Source organism: Corylus avellana, chromosome ca1 (genome assembly GCF_901000735.1).
Source record: "Corylus avellana chromosome ca1, CavTom2PMs-1.0".
In the NCBI taxonomy this organism is placed as follows: domain Eukaryota; kingdom Viridiplantae; phylum Streptophyta; class Magnoliopsida; order Fagales; family Betulaceae; genus Corylus; species Corylus avellana.
The window spans coordinates 19,705,426-19,725,111 of NC_081541.1; the positions used below are offsets into that span (position 1 = coordinate 19,705,426).

The 19,686-nt window shown below is 43.9% G+C and overlaps 1 protein-coding gene across 2 annotated transcripts in view; it reads right to left on the reverse strand.

Annotated features, from left to right (window-relative positions):
• Nucleotides 1-19,686, reverse strand: part of LOC132175518 (probable E3 ubiquitin-protein ligase ARI7) — a 48,390-nt gene that overhangs the window by 16,856 nt on the left and 11,848 nt on the right. For both annotated transcript variants that reach the window (XM_059587499.1, XM_059587492.1), the window contains exons 6-10: nt 16,992-17,096; nt 16,796-16,884; nt 15,296-15,403; nt 15,006-15,096; nt 14,819-14,908 (exon numbers count right to left, since the gene is read on the reverse strand). In XM_059587499.1, the coding sequence (XP_059443482.1) occupies nt 14,819-14,908; nt 15,006-15,096; nt 15,296-15,403; nt 16,796-16,884; nt 16,992-17,096 (483 nt within the window). The remainder of the gene's footprint in view (nt 1-14,818; nt 14,909-15,005; nt 15,097-15,295; nt 15,404-16,795; nt 16,885-16,991; nt 17,097-19,686) is intronic.

Below are 19,686 nucleotides of genomic sequence, written 5' to 3' on the forward strand. Positions count from 1 at the left end.
AGCATTGAAGACCCTCATAATGTCCTCCCTCACCACATCCCAACAAGCTTGGAAGAACGCCATAGAATACCCATCGGGGCCCGGTGCCTTGTTACCATTCATCTTAAACACGACCTTTCTAACCTCTTCCTCTTCAAAATCTCTCTCCAACCAGCTGGCCTCTCCCTCTGAGATGGAATCCAAGGAAATACCATCTACCAAAGGCCTCCAACTGTGATGTTCAGCAAAGAGCTTTTGGTAGAAATCAACAATGTGCTCACTAATCTCATCCTGATTTGAAGAAAGATTATCCCCAATCATAAGATTCTCTATCGAATTATATCTTCTGTTCGAGTTGGCTATGGAATGAAAGAATTTAGTGCACTTGTCCCCTTCCTTTAACCAACACACCCTAGACTTCTGTCTCCAACTAATCTCCTCCATAAGAGTACACTTCTCTAATTCTCGAACAACCTCGGCCTTCCTCGCTAACTCCTCCTCGTTCAAAGCCCTACTTTCTTCGTGCTCATCAAACACCCGGAGATCCTCAAGAAGAGTCCGCTTATTCCTCTCAATGTTACCAAACACCTCCTCATTCCAAGTCTTCAAATTCAGCTTCAAGGCCTTGAGTTTGCGAGCGAGAACAAAACTCGGCGAACCTTCGAACTCATAAGAATCCCACCATTGTTTCACTAACGCAACAAACCCTTCCTCCTTAAGCCACATATTCTCAAACCTGAATGGCCTTTTCCCCTGGGATACCTCCCCCAACTCTAGCATAATTGGGAAGTGATCCGAACATAGACGTGGAAGCCTCTTCTGCCTCACCCCTGGAAACCAGGCTTCCAGCTCTGGAGAAACAAGAAACCGATCAATCCTAGACCATAGCGGAGGATCTTGAGAGACCGACCAAGTACAGACACCCCCTCCAAGGGGAAGATCCATAAGCCCTTGTTCAGAAATAAAATCTGAGAAACCCATCATCGCAGAATCCAGACGAGCTCCACCAGATCTTTCACTAGGGAAACGGGTAACATTGAAATCTCCCCCAATACACCATGGCACGTTCCACCAACTAAGAACACCAGCCAACTCATCCCAAAGGAGCCTTCTATCCCTATCAATATTCGGACCATACACCCCTGCAAATGCCCACACAGAGAGGTCTGCCACGTTCCTGAAAGACACAGCCAGGGTAAAATCCCCTATACAGACATCGATCTTCTCCACCACCCTAGTATCCCACATGATTAAAATACCACCCGAGGCCCCACTAGACTCCAAACAGCACCAATCCACATGATTTCGCCTCCATAAACTGCGAACAATGTTTCTAGACATAGCCTGAATCTTGGTTTCTTGAAGGCAAACAACATCTGCATTCCAGTCCCTAAGCAAATTGCTCACCCTCAAGCGCTTATCCCTCTTATTCAATCCTCTCACATTCCAAGAGATTATGCTTATCTTCATAACACTTCTACATTCCCCCTCCCTTTCCTGCTTCCCCGAACCGAGCTCCCACTTCTGGCATCATAATTCACCGAACACTCCAAATTCCTCATCTCCCTTTTACCCTTAGTGCCGCTATTGGAAGTAGTCACCATCCCATTATTTCGACGTTCCTCTTCTAGAGAGGTTAACAATGCTAACAATTGCAGCTTATGACCGGCAAACGAAATCCCCACGATCGGATATATCTCATTGGCACACTGAATAACCCAATCGGAATAACCTGCTGCATAACTGTTCAAAGGCGAAGGCCCATAACTGTTCAAAGGCGAAGGCCCCTCTGTTTCACACGCCTCTGCCCTCCCACCTTCCTTACTCCTATCATCAACCATGACTTCACCCCCACTACTCTTAGCTACCACCACCTGACCAACCAAACCTGCACACTGGAGTCCACCATTTGAAGGATCATCGTCCCAGACATGCAGCCCACCAGTGTACCTTAGTTGCTGCATTTGACCCAATCCCCCACTAGCCTGACCGACAACCTGGACCCTTCACCGCCATACCAAGGTACCAACTCATTGCCCTCACACACTGTACCTGGCATCACCGGCATCTTCTGGTGCGAAACAGTATCCCCACCGCCCAAAACCACCATCGCCGGTGCTCCGACAGCTCCAGGAATCTCCCCAGACTCGACCCACTCAAGTACCTCATCGGCGGCGACCAAAAATGGCTCCTCCGGCGTTGTCTGGCTCGACAGAGGCTCCCCTCCTTCCGAAATCACGACCGCCGGAGCACTGCACAAATCGCCGGCCATCTCTGACTCACCGGCGGCAACCACCAACGGCATCTCCGGCTTTGTCTGGCACGGAAACGTCTCCCCCATGTCCTTAATCACGATCGCCGGCGAGCAGCAGTTGTTTCCGGCAAGTATCGACGCTTCTGTACTGTCAGAAAACTCACCGGGACCATCACCAGATTCTAACCTCGCCTGAACCGTGGAATCCACTGTCGAAAACACGCCCTCAACACCAGCCCTCACCGGAACCATCAACGCCGGCCCCTTACCCGCCGAAGCTACCCTCATCGGCTCCTCTGCCGTGGCCGTAGTCACAATCAGCCCGTGGGGATCTGCCAACCCCTTACCCACGGTCTCGATCGTCAAGTGAGAATCAGCGCGACCACCCTCCAACGATTCCAGCACTCCTTCCGGCTCCGGCCTTGCACTCGAGCACTCCCCTATCTCCACAGGACTCTTCCCAAACTTCACTGCCTTGCACTCTTGAATAATCGGGGCCTTACTATTCGGGCCACTAACTAGCCCTTTTTCCATAATGGGCCGAACACCCTTTTTTCTGAAATAAGTCTTCACGGCTTTCCCAGACTTATCATGATTCCATTTGGGCCTTATCATGAATGCCTTCTTGTGCTGGATTGCCCCGAGATTGAAGGCCTTCTTTCTCGCGGATCCACAAACACAGACCTCATCAGCCTTGGGAACAAAAGTCTGACATTCTAGATATTTTATAGCAGCATCCAGCTTCTCCATACCCACGTCAAATTCGCCTTTCAACCTGCTCAACGTCTCCTTAGCATTGATTAGCTCACCCTTCACACGCAAGAAAGACTGCACAGCATGGCATTCGTTCCTCTCCTGTCCCTTCACGTGATCAACTCCAAGATACGATGCAGTCTGCCTTACCGTGGTATGGAAGCTGTTCGCCAGAAAAGAAGAACCGCTCGCCGGAGCCCTGTTTTCATCACCCGAAGACACCCCTACCTTTGGACAGAGCAAACCCGCCGTCCCTGAATAGAAAGTCTTCTTCGGACCCTCCGCAATATCACCAGCAATCCACTCCGGCGTGGTAACCTGTTTCGAGTCCCCCCCTATTCTGGCAGAAACTTGATGTTGCTTATCCCGCTCTGCGGAGGCCTCTTTCAGCCACCTTGGCACCATGGCGATCGGTTCCGAAAAAGAATTAAAACCTTCCTCTGCCGGTTGCAGCGACAACCCCACCGCCTCCGCATAGCTCCTCCTACCCACCCCTTCCTTAGCCTTGACCCCCTCTCTGACCTCCCTAACACCTCTGGCCTCACAGAGAGAGGACTTTGCCAGTCGGACCTCCATGATAAAACGGTCCCAGCCTTGTCCATAACGACCTTCTGGAATGATAATGGAGCCGCATCTACGCCTTCCATCAAACTCTTCTAATGTCAGAAATCGTCCATGTCTGTTGGAGCATTTCTGTGCAATAACCCGTGGGAACCCTGCTCTGGATTGGTCCCAAAACACCTCAGACGTTTCCACCGCCACCAAGTCCTCGACAATGCGCACCAACCATAACTCATCCTTCTTCAAAAAAGTGGACTTTTGTATCCTCTTACTTCTTTCAAAGATCCTCACCCCTGAGCTTTTAATCAGTAACTCAAACTTCTTGGACTCCACAGACCACTCTCTTGACTCAGCCATAATCACTAACCAAACATCTAACAAACTAGACTCCCAAACAGATCACACGCGCCACCCTCACGCCTGCACACAGGCGGGGGTGGAAGAGAGAGAAGAGAGAAATCTTGCTATGCTCATTTTGAAATCAAGATAGAGAATTGCTTCATATGAAACCCCATACTACTGATAATCATTAATCATTAATCATTATGAGACCAAAAAAGTCAGTATGAAATGAAAGTGAATCAAGTAATCTAAATGGAGAAAACATCCACCAAAGACAAGCAATGGTTGCAAGAAGCTTTGTCCCTTTCCTACATGCCAGATCTAGCCAAGAACGAGTTGGCAGCGTTTGGGTATGGAGTTGTGGGTACGACCCCTTCCCATGTGGCTAAGCATTCAGTGATACCCACACAGACCCATCCATTGTTGTTGCCCTACTCTTCTGTTGTGGTCAGGAAATCAGGTCATATTAGGTCGTTGTATTCAAATTGGGTTCATCGTGTTGAGAGGGTTTCGTGTGTAGGCTTTAAAGAGCAGTTTAGGGTAATTTTGACAGTTATTGAAACTGGTCATCCTCAAGTGGTGTCAGGTTCCATTTCTAAACTAGGTAACAAAGGCAATAGGGAGTTAAAAAGGTTGGAATGCTCTATAAATTATGATTCTAAATTTGAGACTTCTAGCCATGCTAGTGGAAAGGAGAGGGGTTCTTCAGTTTTTAATTAAGTCTAAAATCTTATCATGAAATGTGAAAATTTTATCGTGGAATGTGAGAGGGTTGAATGAGGGGAATAAATGCCTAAAGGTGAGAAACTAAGCTGGAGGTAATGTCATATGTTTTCAAGAAACTATGCTGGAGGTAATGTCTCATAGTGTAGTGCGTAGTTTGTGGGGTTGCGATCATGTGGATTGGTGTTGTTTGGATTTCAAATGGGCTTCAAGTGGCATTTTGATTATGCGAGATAAGAGGGTGGTGGAAAAGATCGACGAGTGTGTGGGAGAGTTTACCCTAGCTGTTACCTTCAAAAATGTTGAAGATCATTTCACTTGGGCCTTTGCGTGTGTCTATGGCTTTGATTCTGATAAGGATAAAAGACTTCTTTGGGATGAGTTGGTTGGCTTGCTCAATTGGTGGAACTTGCCTTGGCGTATTGGAAGTAATTTTAATGTCACTCGGTTCCCCATTGAGAAATCGAGAGTAGCACGCTCATACCAAACTCTGATGGAATTCTCTTCATTTTTTTTTTTGATAAGTAATAATGCATTAAGAGCGCAGAGGGGCGCAACCCTAGTACACAGGAAGTATACAAAGGAGCGACTAAGTAGGGGAGAAAGAAGAAGAGAACAAAAAGAGAAAATCAGGAAAATCAATCACTAAAGGAGCAAGCCATCCTGCTGTCCATGTGAATAAAGTGTACAAAAAGAAGTGAATAAGATCCTCTAGGTTCCTCGACAAATCCTCGAAGCATCTCGCATTCCTTTCCTTCCAAAGACACCATAGAAGACACAAGGGAGCCATCTTCCAAACCACCGCACTACTAGATCTACCTCCCGCCCACCAACTGGCAAACATCTCCATGACGCTTCTAGGCATAACCCAACTCAAGTTAAAGCGAGAGAAGATGACCTCCCACAACTTGCGCGCGACCCCACAATGAAGGAAGAGATGATCCACAGACTCCCCATCCACCTCACACATGCAACAACGATTAACCACAACAATACCTCTCTTCCGAACATTATCCAGAGTGAGAGATTTCCCAAGAGCGGCCGACCAAGCAAAAAACGCCACTCGCAAAGGAGCCTTAGTACGCCAAATCCTTCTCCAAGGGAACTGATTAGGCTCCTTAAGGGCAAGCCTCTTGTAGAAAGTGCGGACCTCAAACTTCCCTTTCCTTGAAGGAATCCACCACATACGGTCAACCCCTTCCCCCCGGATCGGAGACGAATACAAGAGTGAGAAGAAAGAGGCTAAGGCCAACTCCTCCCAATCATGGATACTACGGGTAAAAGTAACGTTCCAGTGCACCATCCCATTTACACACTCCCGAATATCCGCAATGGAGGCATCCTTGTTGCGGGCTATAATAAAAAGGCCCGGAAAAGCATCTTTGAGGGGCGTCTCGCCACACCAACAATCCTCCCAAAATTTGACCTTCCCCCCCAAACCGGGAACTAATCTGAAGTGGCACCGAAACGACCTCCAAACCCCACAAATGAATTTCCATAGCCCCACCCCATGCGTTCCACGAGGAACATTTGAACGCCAACCACCCCAAACCACCCCATACTTAGCCACCAAGATACTTCTCCACCAAGCTTCTTCTTCATTTGCAAATCTCCATAACCATTTCCCCAAGAGGGCTTGGTTGAAAAGGCGCAAGCTCCGAATCCCTAGACCTCCCTCAGAAATCGGAGAGCAAACCTCATGCCAACTGACCAAATGGAATTTGGGTTCATCCTTGAAACCTCCCCATAAAAAATCCCGTTGAATCTTCTCAATACGGTTCGCCACGGATATAGGGATGGGAAACAGGGACAGAAGATAGGTGGGCAAGTTGGATAAGGTGCTCTTGATGAGAGTGAGCCTCGCCCCCTTGGACAAGTAAGAACGCTTCCACGAGGCCAACCTTCTAGCAATTTTCTCCACCATATCATCCCAAACAGCCAACTGCTTGAAGGAAGCCCCTAACGGAAGACCCAAATACTTCAAGGGAAGCGAGCTAGTGCCACAACCCAAGACGCCGGCCAGCTCATCCGTCTCAACTGAATCTCCGACTGGGACCAAAACAGCCTTGGCCCGATTAATCTTTAGCCCGGAAACCGCCTCAAAGCCTATACTGAGAGCTTTAATAAATCTAACATGTTCCGGTTCTGCCCCACAAAACACCAAAGTATCGTCAGCAAAAAGAAGGTGGGAGATCGACACCCGCTCATGCTCCCTGGCACCCACATAGAACCCATTGATGAAACCCCTGCTGATGGAGGCATTAATCATCCTACTAAAAGCCTCCATGACCAAGATGAACAAAAAAGGCGATAGAGGGTCACCTTGTCTAACCCCGCGCGAGCTCACAAAGAATCCGGAGGGCGAACCATTGATCAACACCGAGAACCGCACGGACGAGATGCAATGCTCAATCCAAGAGCACCATTTGTCACCGAATCCACACCTTCTTAAAAGATAGAGTAGAAACTTCCAGTTCATATGATCATAAGCCTTCTCCATATCCAACTTACACAAGAGGCCGGGGTCCCCGGATCTGAGACGACTGTCCAGGCATTCATTGGCAATAAGCACCGAATCCAAAATATGTCTACCTTTGACAAAAGCGTTTTGTGGATTGGATATGACCCGATTCATGACTCCCCGCATTCTGTTGGCTAAGACCTTCGCAATTATCTTATAAATCCCTCCCACAAGACTAATAGGACGGAAGTCCTTCAAATCGGAAGCCCCATGCGACTTCGGAATGAGAGCAATGAAAGTAGCATTGAGGCTTTTTTCGAACTTACCTCAATCATAGAACTCCCCAAAAACAGCCATGACGTCCTTTTTGATCACCTCCCAACAATCCTGAAAGAAAGCCATAGAAAAACCATCCGGGCCTGGAGCCTTGTCCCTATCCATTTTTTTGACCACCTCCCACACCTCCCTCTCCTCAAAAGAAACTTCTAGGCTAGAAGACTCTTCCTCCTCCAACCTATCAAATTGAAGATTGTCCAACCTTGGTCTCCAACTTAGGGTCTCTGTGAAAAGAGACTCATAAAAGCGAGTAATATGAATACTAATAGCCTCTTGATTAGAGGTAGTAGTTCCATGAATGTTCAAAGACTCAATGTAGTTCTGTCTACGGTTGGCATTAGCGATCCGATGGAAGAATTTAGTACACTTGTCACCCTCTTTCAACCAACGGATTCTTGATTTTTGTCTCCAACTAATTTCTTCTTGAAGGAGAGAGATTTCTAACTCCCTAGCAAGCTCCTTTTTCTTCTCAATCTCTTCCGCGGATAACCCTCTTTCTTCCTCCACCCTATCTATAGCTTTGAGATCTTCCATACGATCCTTGATCCGAACCCCTACATTGCCAAAATCTTGCGTATTCCATCTCCTTAAATCCCACTTTAGAGCTTGCAACTTCTTTGAAAGGATGAAACTCGGCGTACCCTGAAAATGATACGAGTCCCACCAGCTGCGCACTTTGTCCACAAATCCCTCCACTCTAAGCCACATGTTCTCAAACTTGAAAGGCCTTTTACCACCCTCATGAGAGCTACAATCCAAAATAATAGGAGCATGATCGGAGCAAACCCGAAGCAACCTCTTTTGGCGCAAGTCCGGGTGGCGGACTTCCCAATCCGGGGTCACAAGAAAGCGATCAAGCCTAGACCAAGAATTGTTGTTTGACCAAGTAGAAATACCCCCCACTAAGGGAAGGTCCATGAGGCCCTGATCCGAGATGAAATCGCCAAAATTCCTCATAGCCGACCGAGAATGAGCTCCCCTAGACCTTTCACTAGAATAAAGAGTGACATTGAAGTCCCCACCAATACACCACGGGACGTCCCAGCAACTCATAATCCCTGCCAATTCCTCCCAAAGTAAACGCCTAGCAATAGCTCTGTTAGGACCATAAACCCCCGCAAACGCCCACTCGAAACCATCCTCAATATTCTTGAAAGAACAAGCCGCCACATGCCTTCCCAACGCTATATCTACCTTCTCCACAGCTCTTTTGTCCCACATGAGCAATATACCCCCCGAAGCCCCAATGGAAGGAACACAACACCACTCCACATACGGGCAACCCCATAAGCTCCTCACTAAATTATACGAAAAGAACTCCATCTTAGTCTCTTGGAAACAAACAACATCAGCCTTCCAACTTCTAAGCAAATTTCTAACCCTCAACCTTTTATCCCTCTCGTTCAAACCTCTCACATTCCATGAAAGAATTTTCAGCTTCATGATTTAACTCGGCTGGCCCTCCCCTTATTTCTTTCCCTTGATGAATGCTCCAGAAAATTTACAGAGGACTGCAGACTAATAAGCTCCCTCTTGCCTTTTTTGACAATAGGAGTGCCCACTGCCCTCTCCACTTCTTTGCCTCTGTTGTCAGCCAAAAGCCCCCCAATGGTCTCCTCAAGCTTACCTTCCTCACCATCACAAGTTAGGCCAACTTGTGATGGACCTCCCTCTTGTTGGTGGTACTTATACTATGTTGAATAATCGGGAGTCTCCCTCTTGGTCCAGGATTGACAAATTTCTTGTTTCTTCGGCTTGGGAAGCTCAGTTTCCGAGTTTGTCCGACAAAGGGCTTCCTACGCTATGCTCAGATCATTTGCCGATTTTCCTTGACAATGGTGATTTTCATAGGGGAAGTAGGTACTTCAAATTTGAAAACACGTGGCTGAAGTCTAAGGGTTTTGTGGATAGGTCGAAACAATGGCGGGACTCTTATCACTTCCAAGGCTCTCTGAGCTTTATTGTAGCCAGCGACCTCAAGGCTTTAAAAGTTGATTTAAGGAAATGGAATGAGGAGGTGTTTGGAGATGTAGGGAGAAAGAAAAAGATCCTTTGGGAAGAGGTATGTGTTGTAGATATCATTGAAGAAGTAAGGGCATTAGGCGACAAGGAGAGAATGAAGGCAGAAATTTTAAGCGAGTTAGAGAGATCCACTCTCATGGAGGAGGTGAGTTGAAGGCAAAAAGTTAGGTCTTTGTGGCTAAGGGAAGGTGACAAGTGCACGAAGCCTTTTCACACAGTGGCCAACTCCAATGGGAGGAAGAACTCCATTGACTCCTTGTTGATTGATGCCACACTTTCTACTAACCGGGTGGAGATCAACAAGCACATTGTCCAATGAGGCTGAGGCTATTTGGTTTGAGAGAGAATTTGAAGAAAGGGAGGTGTTGGAGGTAGTGAAAGCAATGAATGGTGAAAAGGTACCGAGTTCTGACGGTTTCTCTATTGCGTTCTTCCAAGCTTGATGAGATATATTAAAAGAAGACATTATGAAGGTATTTTGTGACTTCCATGCTAGAGGTAAGTTCGAAAGGAGCCTTAATGCTACATTAATCGCCCTCATTCCAAAGATTCTAAGGGCTATTGATCCCAAAGACTTCGCTCGATTAGCATCGTGAGTAGCATTTACAAAATTATTCCTACAATTTTAGCTAACAGACTAAAGATGGTGTTGGAGAAGATTACATCTAAGTCACAAAATGCTTTCATCCGAGGCAGGCAAATCCTAGATCATACTCTTATCGCAAATAAGTACGTTGATAGTAGAATAAGATATGGGGAAACCTAATAGCCTAACCGTCATATTTGATAATTGATAATTACGTTTAAAGATTTTGATAAAAGCCTTTTACTGCTTACACAACAGGTAGCTTTATAGTTGTAGTCCTTTTCTCTTGTTTGAGTTTGCCACCTTGTTAAAACAATGCCATTGAGACTTTCACAGGGTCGGAATTCATCTTTTGCACTAGATTTAGCAACTAGACTCTCTCTCTCTAGATATTCTCAGACATCTCTCTCTTCTCTAGGGCTGGGCACGGGTCGGGTATCAGGTGTTTTCCCACCCGACCCGCACCTTGAGGGTTTGGGATTTTCCAACCCGCCACCCGAGCCCAATGACCAAGATCCGCGCGGGTCGGGTATTTGCGGTGCGGGTTAAATAGGTGCGTGTTTTGCATATTTGCGGGTCGGGTCAGGTCGGGTTTATTTACTTTGACCAAAGAGAAAGAAAAGAAAAAAATATAAACAATTCTAATGAAGCAAACAATAAAGTCGGAAACATTGACAAACTACTGTTACCAGAAGAAACAAATGTCACCAGGAAACAACTTCAACCCATGATCCACTCCCACAAGCAAGCCATAATCTAACGAAATCCAAAAACACCCATTAACCAGAAAAGCGAAACCCACAACCGCAACTGACCCAAAACACATTCTTCCACAAAACCCACATATCCATGATTTACCAAAACACTAAGCAAAACCCACAATTTATTTCGCAAAACAAATCAACACTAACAAAAAAATTTGACCCAAAAGCTCGTACCTTCCAGCCATTTGGGAAATCATTTGAGAATATTTCTTTCTTTCCTTTCATTTCATCTTTCCCAAGAACAAAATAGAAAAGAGAGAGAGAGAGTACCCTTCTGAGATCGAGAGGTCAGAGGCGAGAGTGAGAGATCGAGAGGCAAGACTCAAGAGTGAGATGGGTCCGATGGTAAATCGAGAGGTGCGGTCGTGTGGTGCGGGGAGTGAGATGGGTCTGAATCGTCCGATGGGAGATCGAGAGCCGAGAGGTGCGGTTGACGGTTGTGCGGTGCGGGGAGTGAGATGGGTCCAATGGGAGATGAGATCGAGAGGACGAGAGGTGCAGTCGTGAACTTGTGCGGTGCGGCTGAGTCGGGCTGACGGCTGTGTTGAGGACTTGACTCTTGAGTGTTGGGTGAAAGGGAGAAAGCCGAATGGGTCTCTAAGTCTCTTATGTCTAGGGGTTTTTTTTGTGTTTTAGCCTTTAGGAGCGGGTCAGGTCGGGTACCCGCATAGGTAATATTAGTAAACCCGAAACCTGCCCCGCCCTGTACGGGTTGGATATTCTCAACTCGAACCCACGAAAATAAACACTAAACCCGCACGGGCCTCGGCGGGTCTGCGGGTAGGGCGGGTTTTTGCCCAGCCCTACTCTTCTCTCTAGCGGAGGCGTGTTTCCACTAGAGCCTTGGTTTTGATTTGTGGGATGCGCTTGGTTTAGATTAGATGGAGAGACGATTTGCTGTGGCGGCCAAATCGTTCTCCTTTTCGGCGATTGCAGGCAAGACATAGTTGCGTTTGAAGGAAAGGAGAAAAGGGTTCATTGGTTCCTTATATTTGAATCTTCAATGCTCTGATTGGCTGGCAGACACGGTGGAGGCAGCGTCGCTGTCTCCAGGGAAGGAGCAGTTCGCCAAATCCTTTAGGGAGAATGGGAAGGCCTTGATGGTCCATAAGGGTTGCAACAAGGTCAGCTGTTTTTTAGTGGCCGCTGTCTTTGCTGAGGGTGGTCAGAGAGGGGGTATTTGGTTCCCTAAGGGTCTTGAAGGTTGGGGCAGGCAACGCATCGTGGGAGTTGCGAAAAATTTTGGGGTTTCTCGCAGCAGAGGAGAGGCCGCTAGTCTCTGGTATCAACTCCGGCGAGGGTATTTCCTCAATAGATTGTTCCTATGCAGCTATGCTCTCCTCGGCGAATGGTGGTCTGAAGTTGCAGCAGGAGTACCATCTCGACTTATGCCCTATGGCGTCTTGGCACGAGCTAGCGAAAGGCGGTGAGGTGGCGAGATCACCGGTGAATTACTTCGAGTTTGAGCTTGGTGCGCCGCTAAAGAAGGATGACACTGGGCTAGGCAGCGGTGGCCGATCTGGTCCACATGGCGGTGGTGATCATTTTGGTCTCAGAGGCGGCGGCTTTTCATGGTTGAAGGCGCTAAGGGTTTCTTGGGCGTGGAAGAAAATGCTGGAGAAGATTAGGTTGGATGTGGATCGGGTTTTTTCCAGATTGGGTTTGAGGCCCAAAGTTCCTGGTTTTAGGATGCAAGCTGGACGCCAGATAACATTTTTGGGTGTTGGACTTATTTCGGGTCAGCAATTTCCCCTGTAGCTTGCTGGATTGGTTTCGGGTACTGAGATGGGTTATGGCTCTAGGTATGCCCTGTCAAAGCTGATGGGTTCTACATCACCGATGAATGGTTATGCATCACCAGTGACATCTGAAGCTGATGCGGTGCCACCTTTTGACCCTGGGTCGCCAGTGGATACTATTGCCAAGGTCACTGCTACGCCGATGAATGTTTCTGCAGCTCTGGTGACTATTCCGATGATCCTAGAGTGGGCCGAAGCTGATACGGTGCCTCTTTATGATCCTAGGTCGCCGGTGGATACTGTCGCTAAGGTGCAAGTGGCTCCTACAGTTACCGTTGAAGCTTCTAGTAAGGCTGATCGGAAATCTTCTCCTGCGAGGTTTTTAGGTTCGAGTCCAGCTCTTTCTCATTCGGATCTGGTTGCAAAGGAAGTCTATCCTGCTCCTTCTCAGCAACTGGGTACCTCTCCCTTTTCGACGGCTGATTCTGGTGACTCTTCCTGTGGGGTGGATGAACTGGGTACGAGACTTTGCCTCTCTCATCCTGGTATGACGGAGAGTGGAACACTAATTTATTCTTCTGTCTCCCAAGTCTCAGCCAGGGTACTCTCGGGGGGTGAAGAATAATATAGATAAGCAGCTGAATAAGAACAAGATGCTGCTGGCTGAGTTTGTGGCGAATACTTTGGTGGTTGAGGAGGAGGGCTATTCCAAGGGGATGCTAGATGCGATGGATATCGCCCCACCTTGGGATTAACTTTTGGGGATGACGAGAAAAAACTCTTCGAGTCTTTTTCTGTCATTGAAGCGGATAGAGATCGTGATCCGGGGGTGTCTGTCTCCAATGCTAAGGGGAAGAGGGAGCTTAAAAACTTGGAATGCTCCATTAATTTTGAGAGTAGAGGATGTGGCTCTAGCAGGGTCAAAGGCAAGGTGTTTTAGTTTTGCCTTGTAAGCTTAGGGTGGTTTTGGGTTTGGGTTTCAGGTTTTGTGTAGGTTCTTTTTGGGTGTTATGGTGCATTTATAGGGATTTCTCTATGGGTTTTTGCAGGCTTTCCTTTGTATACACTTTGTGTGCTTAGAAGCGCATTACGCTTTTTTGATATATACAACAACAATTACTTATATAAAAATATAAAAATAAAAGATGGTCTTTTCTTTCTTTTTTTCTTTTTTTAAAGCTGGGTTAGTGGAGTAATGTAGTAGTTATCATCAACATCATCAGCATCCCTTCTTTCCTTTTTAATTTTATCCTTCAAGCCTCATCAACTCTTACATATCATATTCCAAAATTCCCAAGGAAAAGGTCACCAACAATTAGCATCCAAAAAGATTCCAAATACTGATCTCTTGATACTTTTCACAACCCCCTGAATTTACCCTTCCTTGCTTAATTTACACCTACAACTATACCCGACCGTACAGCTTTTAAACCCCTAAATTCATATTGCTATATAGGTTTTTGCGATCAGTGTACTGTGATTATAACCACCCTAATTCCCTGACTAGCTACTGCCAGAAAATCCTCAAAAGCTTTTCATTTTATTTCCAACCTATAAACCATGTGAAAGGTGGTAAAGTTAGCCCTGTTTCAACCCATAGCTCTTAATGTAACCTTCTTAGGCACTAACACAAGAATCAAAAGCCTTAACGCACACATTGAATTATTAATAACAAAAAGCCACTAAACTTTGACAATAAGGGTTGTCCTAAACCACATAATCTACTAAATCAAAAATCATTCATTACCCAGAGAATATATATAACATAACAGGGTTAAATCTTTAACATCAAGGCGCTGCTAGTGCAGCATTGCGTAGGTTGCTTGGAAAGGCACTCCCCCATATCAAACAAGCTTAAATATAGACACGAGATTCTTGATCTAAATTATCAAAGAGGAAATTGCATACGATTAACCGATTAGAATGAAAAGAAAGAAGTGAAGAATCACCCAGATAAACCAAAACCTTGTCAAATGTACTACAAGAATTTCAGGTAGCAAGGTATAAACATAATAAATTGCTTCAACAGTTACAAAGCCACATATTCGTGAAGCAAACAAAATTAGATCTCACTAATTTAGGCATCCAAGAAATATTAGTTTAATTTTAAAATGGACATGGAAGAATAAACAAGGAACATCAGTAAATTTTAATACACAGATGAAAAATTTCGTAAAAAATTTCTGGCAATCATTTATTTCTCTAAACCAAGAAAGGGGGGGAAAACAAACAAACAACCAAACAAATGATCCATTGCATAACATAAGAAACAGAGATAAATTTGGAAAAGTTGTATACCAATTGATTGCTTGCCCAACGTTCATAATAATGAGTGTATCTCTCCAAAGAATTCTTCGCCATTTCTCTTCTTTTCTCAGCCTCATCATACTAAAGAGTAGCAGTACAAAATTTCATAACATAAATGCCAGGAACACTAAGCTATCCATTGATTGAATGAGGAAACAGAAATATTTAGCTCACATACCACTCCCTCTTGCTTAGCGGCCTCATAACGATTACAAGCATAGAAACCACCTGTCCTCTCACCATGATCTTGCCATACACCTAGGCATAGCCTGAATTGACATACAATAAAGTTCACATGCAATTACATTAGAACACATGTAAGTGAAATCATGATTACTAATGCACATGTCTACAAAAGTTTCAGATATTATAGGGTATTACTCTAGCTCAATTAAAAATTCAGTGAATGCTAAAGTTCGATAACAACAATCATTTCTGAATGAGTAAAACATTCATTATGGCACTTACCAGCAAAATTCAAATTTACAGGGAGGTGTGCATGTCATATGCATGCACCCTTGGTTCTTTTCAATCGGCCGCTTGCACTTTGGACACGGCTTGGAATTAGCCAGTATCCTGGGCGTTGTTACATAAAAAAAAGTAACATCATGCAGAAAAAGTTAGAAACATATCAACGATGCCATTACATTTCATAAAGCTATATGTTGAAATGGTAGTAAACACATCTTCTCCAATTGTTAAACGTGCAACACAAAAAAGAAATTCGAGAGGGAAGCATGTGAACTTTTGTTTCTTAACTTATGATTCGATCTAATAATGTAACATACCGCCAAAGAAAAATAAAAATCTAATAATGTAGCATACCACCAAAGAAAATAAAAATAATAATAACAATAATTAAAAAAAATTAAAAAATAAAAAAATAAAGGGAAACTTCACTTACCCTCCTAAATTGTCACCCCTTTTGCAATGTCTCCTCTAAAGTTCAAAACTTTTCAATTTAGTGTATCAAACTTTTAATTTTTTTCAATTTCCCCCTTCCGTTAGGATTTTCCGTTAAATCTCAACAAAATTCCCAAAATACCTCCCCCTTTTTTTAGAAAAAATATTTAAAATTTTTTGCAAACATTGAGGCATGGATATTTTTGCAAATACTGTTAAATTTGGACCAACGCCTTAATCTTTGCAATTTTTTTTTCCTAAAACAAATGGGAGTATTTTGGGAAAATTTAATAGAAAAGTTAACAGAGGGGTGAGATTGCAAACAATTGAAAGATGGATACACTAAATTGAGAGAAATTAAACTTTAGGGAGGACATTGCAAAACTGATGACAATTTAGGGGGGTAAAGTGAAGTTTTCACAAAAATCAATGACATAATAATAATGATTTTAACCAATAGATGCATAAAAATCAACCAAAAACATAAGGCAAACACAATAAGAAAAAATAATAATGTAAATAGTAAAATGAGCCTAACCTAATGGCTTGTTAGCCTAGTTAGGGGGATTTAGTTAGTTTGTAAGGGAATAGTTAGTTGGAAAATTGGTGAGATTGAGGGGAGAGCGCCCCTCCCCCCGCCGCCGCCACATAAAGCTTCAATCACAGCAGCCCCCATCCGAATCAGAGAGAGAGAGAGAGAGAGATTTTGTGAAAGAAAAGGAAGGGGAAGAGGTAATGTGTTTTTGATTAGTTTGACTTGATTTGGGTTGTTGATTTGGTGTGAATGGTAGTGATTGTTGATGGGTTTGTTAGAGAGGGGGGAAGTTTTGAGAGAGAGTTGAGGGTTGAGGAAGGAAGTTGGGAGGAGGAGAGTGAGGGGGCGGCCAGCCATGGTGTGTGCCGCCTCCCATATAAAAGACGTGCAACCAAAAATTTTGCAATAGGATACAGCAGGAACTGCCGAGCAAAAAAAAAAATAAGGGCAACACAAATATTGGAAAGACAAATCCAGGCAGCATAATCAAAAGAAAGATGCAACTTTAGATGCTAAAATATAATTTCTACCAATTCATGTTTTCAGACTCGGCACTGTTCTTCAAAATCCACTTTGCAACGGTACCACAGTCCACCGGCCGGTGAGCTTCCTCTGTACACTGCAGATTCACAAGAATGAGCTTACTGATCTAGCATACAGCAAGACTCCTATAGAAACTAGATTGGCATATTCCACATCTTTTTAAGCAAGCCAGAAGAAGCTCACATTCCAGCAAAAGCCATATGAGCAGAGGCAATTAATATCATAATTTCCATTGCCAGCCTCAAAATTAACAGCATACTCACAACCTGGAGCAGGACACCACTTGGTCTAGCAAAAATGGAGCAGAAAAAAGAAATTGTAAGAACTCAGGGAGACAAGGAAGAAAGCAGGAAAATACGCTCTCATATACCTATTGGATGCTCTAATAATAACCTAAAGGTTGAACAGATGATCACCCATGTAAGAATCAATGTCAGGGTGAATGCATGGTTATATTTGGTTGGTTTCAAAGATTAATAAACCAGATGCAAGCAAGGAATAACAGCACGCAAAGAATTCTAATAATTCAACATACATGCAAAAAGTAGAGGGAGACACAGGCAAAGAACAAGAGGGAGAGAGCGTGGCCTGCTGCCATGCCTCAAATATCTAAATTATAGGGGCAACTGCATTTACCCCATTCTGTTAAATTACCACTTATCCCAAAAGCTTAAGCTGATAAAAAGAAGTAAATTTAATCACTTAATCATTACTTTAACATTCCCCCTCATGTGTGGGCTCAAACTCATTTTTAATAGGTGAGGCCCAACACATGGAATATTTAATTTAAATGGAGAGTGAATTGATAGAATCAAGGTTCGAACATAGGACCTTGGCTCTGATACCATGTTAAATCACCAGTTAACCCATAAGGTTAAGCTAGTAGAAAAGGGTAAATTTAATCATTTAATATATACTTTACACTCCCCTTCACATGTGAGCTCAAACTCTCTTTTAATAGGTGAAGCCTAACATATGGAATATTTAATTTAAATGAGGGGCGAATTGACAGAGTCAAGGTTCAATCCCATGATCTTTGACTCTGATATCATGTTAAATCACCACTTATTCCAAAAGCTTAAGCTGATTGGAAGAGGTAAATTTAATCACTTAAGCATTACTTTAATACCCTCTAACTACCATTCTTTTTGCAATGTCTCTCAATATTTCAATTTTTACAATGTCCCTCCTAATCTGCCATTGGAGTTGTAATGCTCCTTTCTGTGACCCAAAATGACAAAAGGGGGACATTGCAGGTGGATTCGGGAAGACAGGGCAAAAATTAAAACATTGAGAGGAACATTGCAAGCAATGGTAGTTTTTTTTTTTTTTTTTGATAAGTAATGATGATATAAAAGAGTGCAAAGGGGCGCAACCCATATACACGGGAAATATAAACAGAGAGCAATGGTAGTTAGAAGGGGGTAAAATGTAATTAACCATAAATTATAAGAAAAGCTTTACCCATACCAGTACATGAGACACTTAAACCTTACAAATCCCAATCCTAGAGATAAACAGAAAATTTCCCATTCAATAAACTAAAAACGTAGGAAAGCTACAGCTGCAACCACTTCCTGGTAAAAAGAATAAAGATACACAGGCAGCATCGAACTGCAGATCATGACATGTACAAGAAACCAACTCCTAGTAGAGAGAATTTGAAGATATACCTATAGATCCAAACTGAAATGAATGCAGCATTTACAAACTTCTTTTTGCAGTAATTAACAATACAATTTATCAAACTTTGCAAGTGAATTGCCACTATAAGAAAATCACAATTGGAACACCCAAAGGGCACAAACACAAGTGACTGCTACCTATAGTTCAGTATTTCTTTTTTATAAGTACTACTGTATATATCAAAAGCGCAGAAGGGCGCAACCCTAATACACAGATAGTATAGAAAGAGATCGCCTAATTAGAAGGTGAGAATAGAATAAGAATGTCAGAAAATCTAATCACTAACGAAGCTAGCCAAGCAGCTGTCCAAGCGAATAGTGTAAAAAAAAAGTGTGTAAGCTCCTCTAAAGTCCTTGTGGAATCCTCAAAATATCTTGCATTTCTTTCGCACCATAAGCACCACATAAGACATAAAGGAATCATCTTCCACACTACCGCACTCCAAAAATGACCTCCCGTTCACCAACAAGCAAACAAATCCTCCACGCTGCTAGGCATAACCCAATACAACCCGAACCGACTGAAGATAGCATGCCAAAGTGCACGCGCAACCTCACAGTGATGAAGTAAATGATCGACTGTCTCCCGTCCGACATACACAAGCAACATCGATTTATCACAACGATCTGTCTTTTCCTAAGATTGTTCAATGTAAGGGTCTTTCCTGGTGCTGCCGTCCATACAAAAAAAGCCACTCTCGAAGGTGCCTTAGTTCGCCAAATACTACCTCTGCTTCAGTATTATCTTCAATATAATGAACTATTTTTTTTTATTGGTAAGTTGCACACATGTCAGTGGGCCTTGAACACACAACCTTACTCTCCACCCTCTTTTTCTCTAGGGGAGGAATTGCCAATTGAACTAGAGCTCATTGGCAATATATATAATAGATGACAGATTACTCTATCTTTTTTCTTTTCTTTTTTTTTTTCTTTTTTTTTTTTAAAAAAAAAAGTAATTGGCCCCAAGGGGGATGACATATCACTATCTCGCTCAGTTGCGATATTTGCAGAGTCTTTTCCTGCTTTTTGAAGTTGCTTCAGGCTTGAAGGTTAATTTGGCTAAGTCAGATCTAATTCCTGTAGGGAATGTGCAACAAGTGGGAAGTTTAGCTGGAATTTTAGGGTGTGGAGTTGCCACTCTGTCGATGAAGTATCTAGGTCTTCCATTAGGGGCATCCTATAAGGCTAAA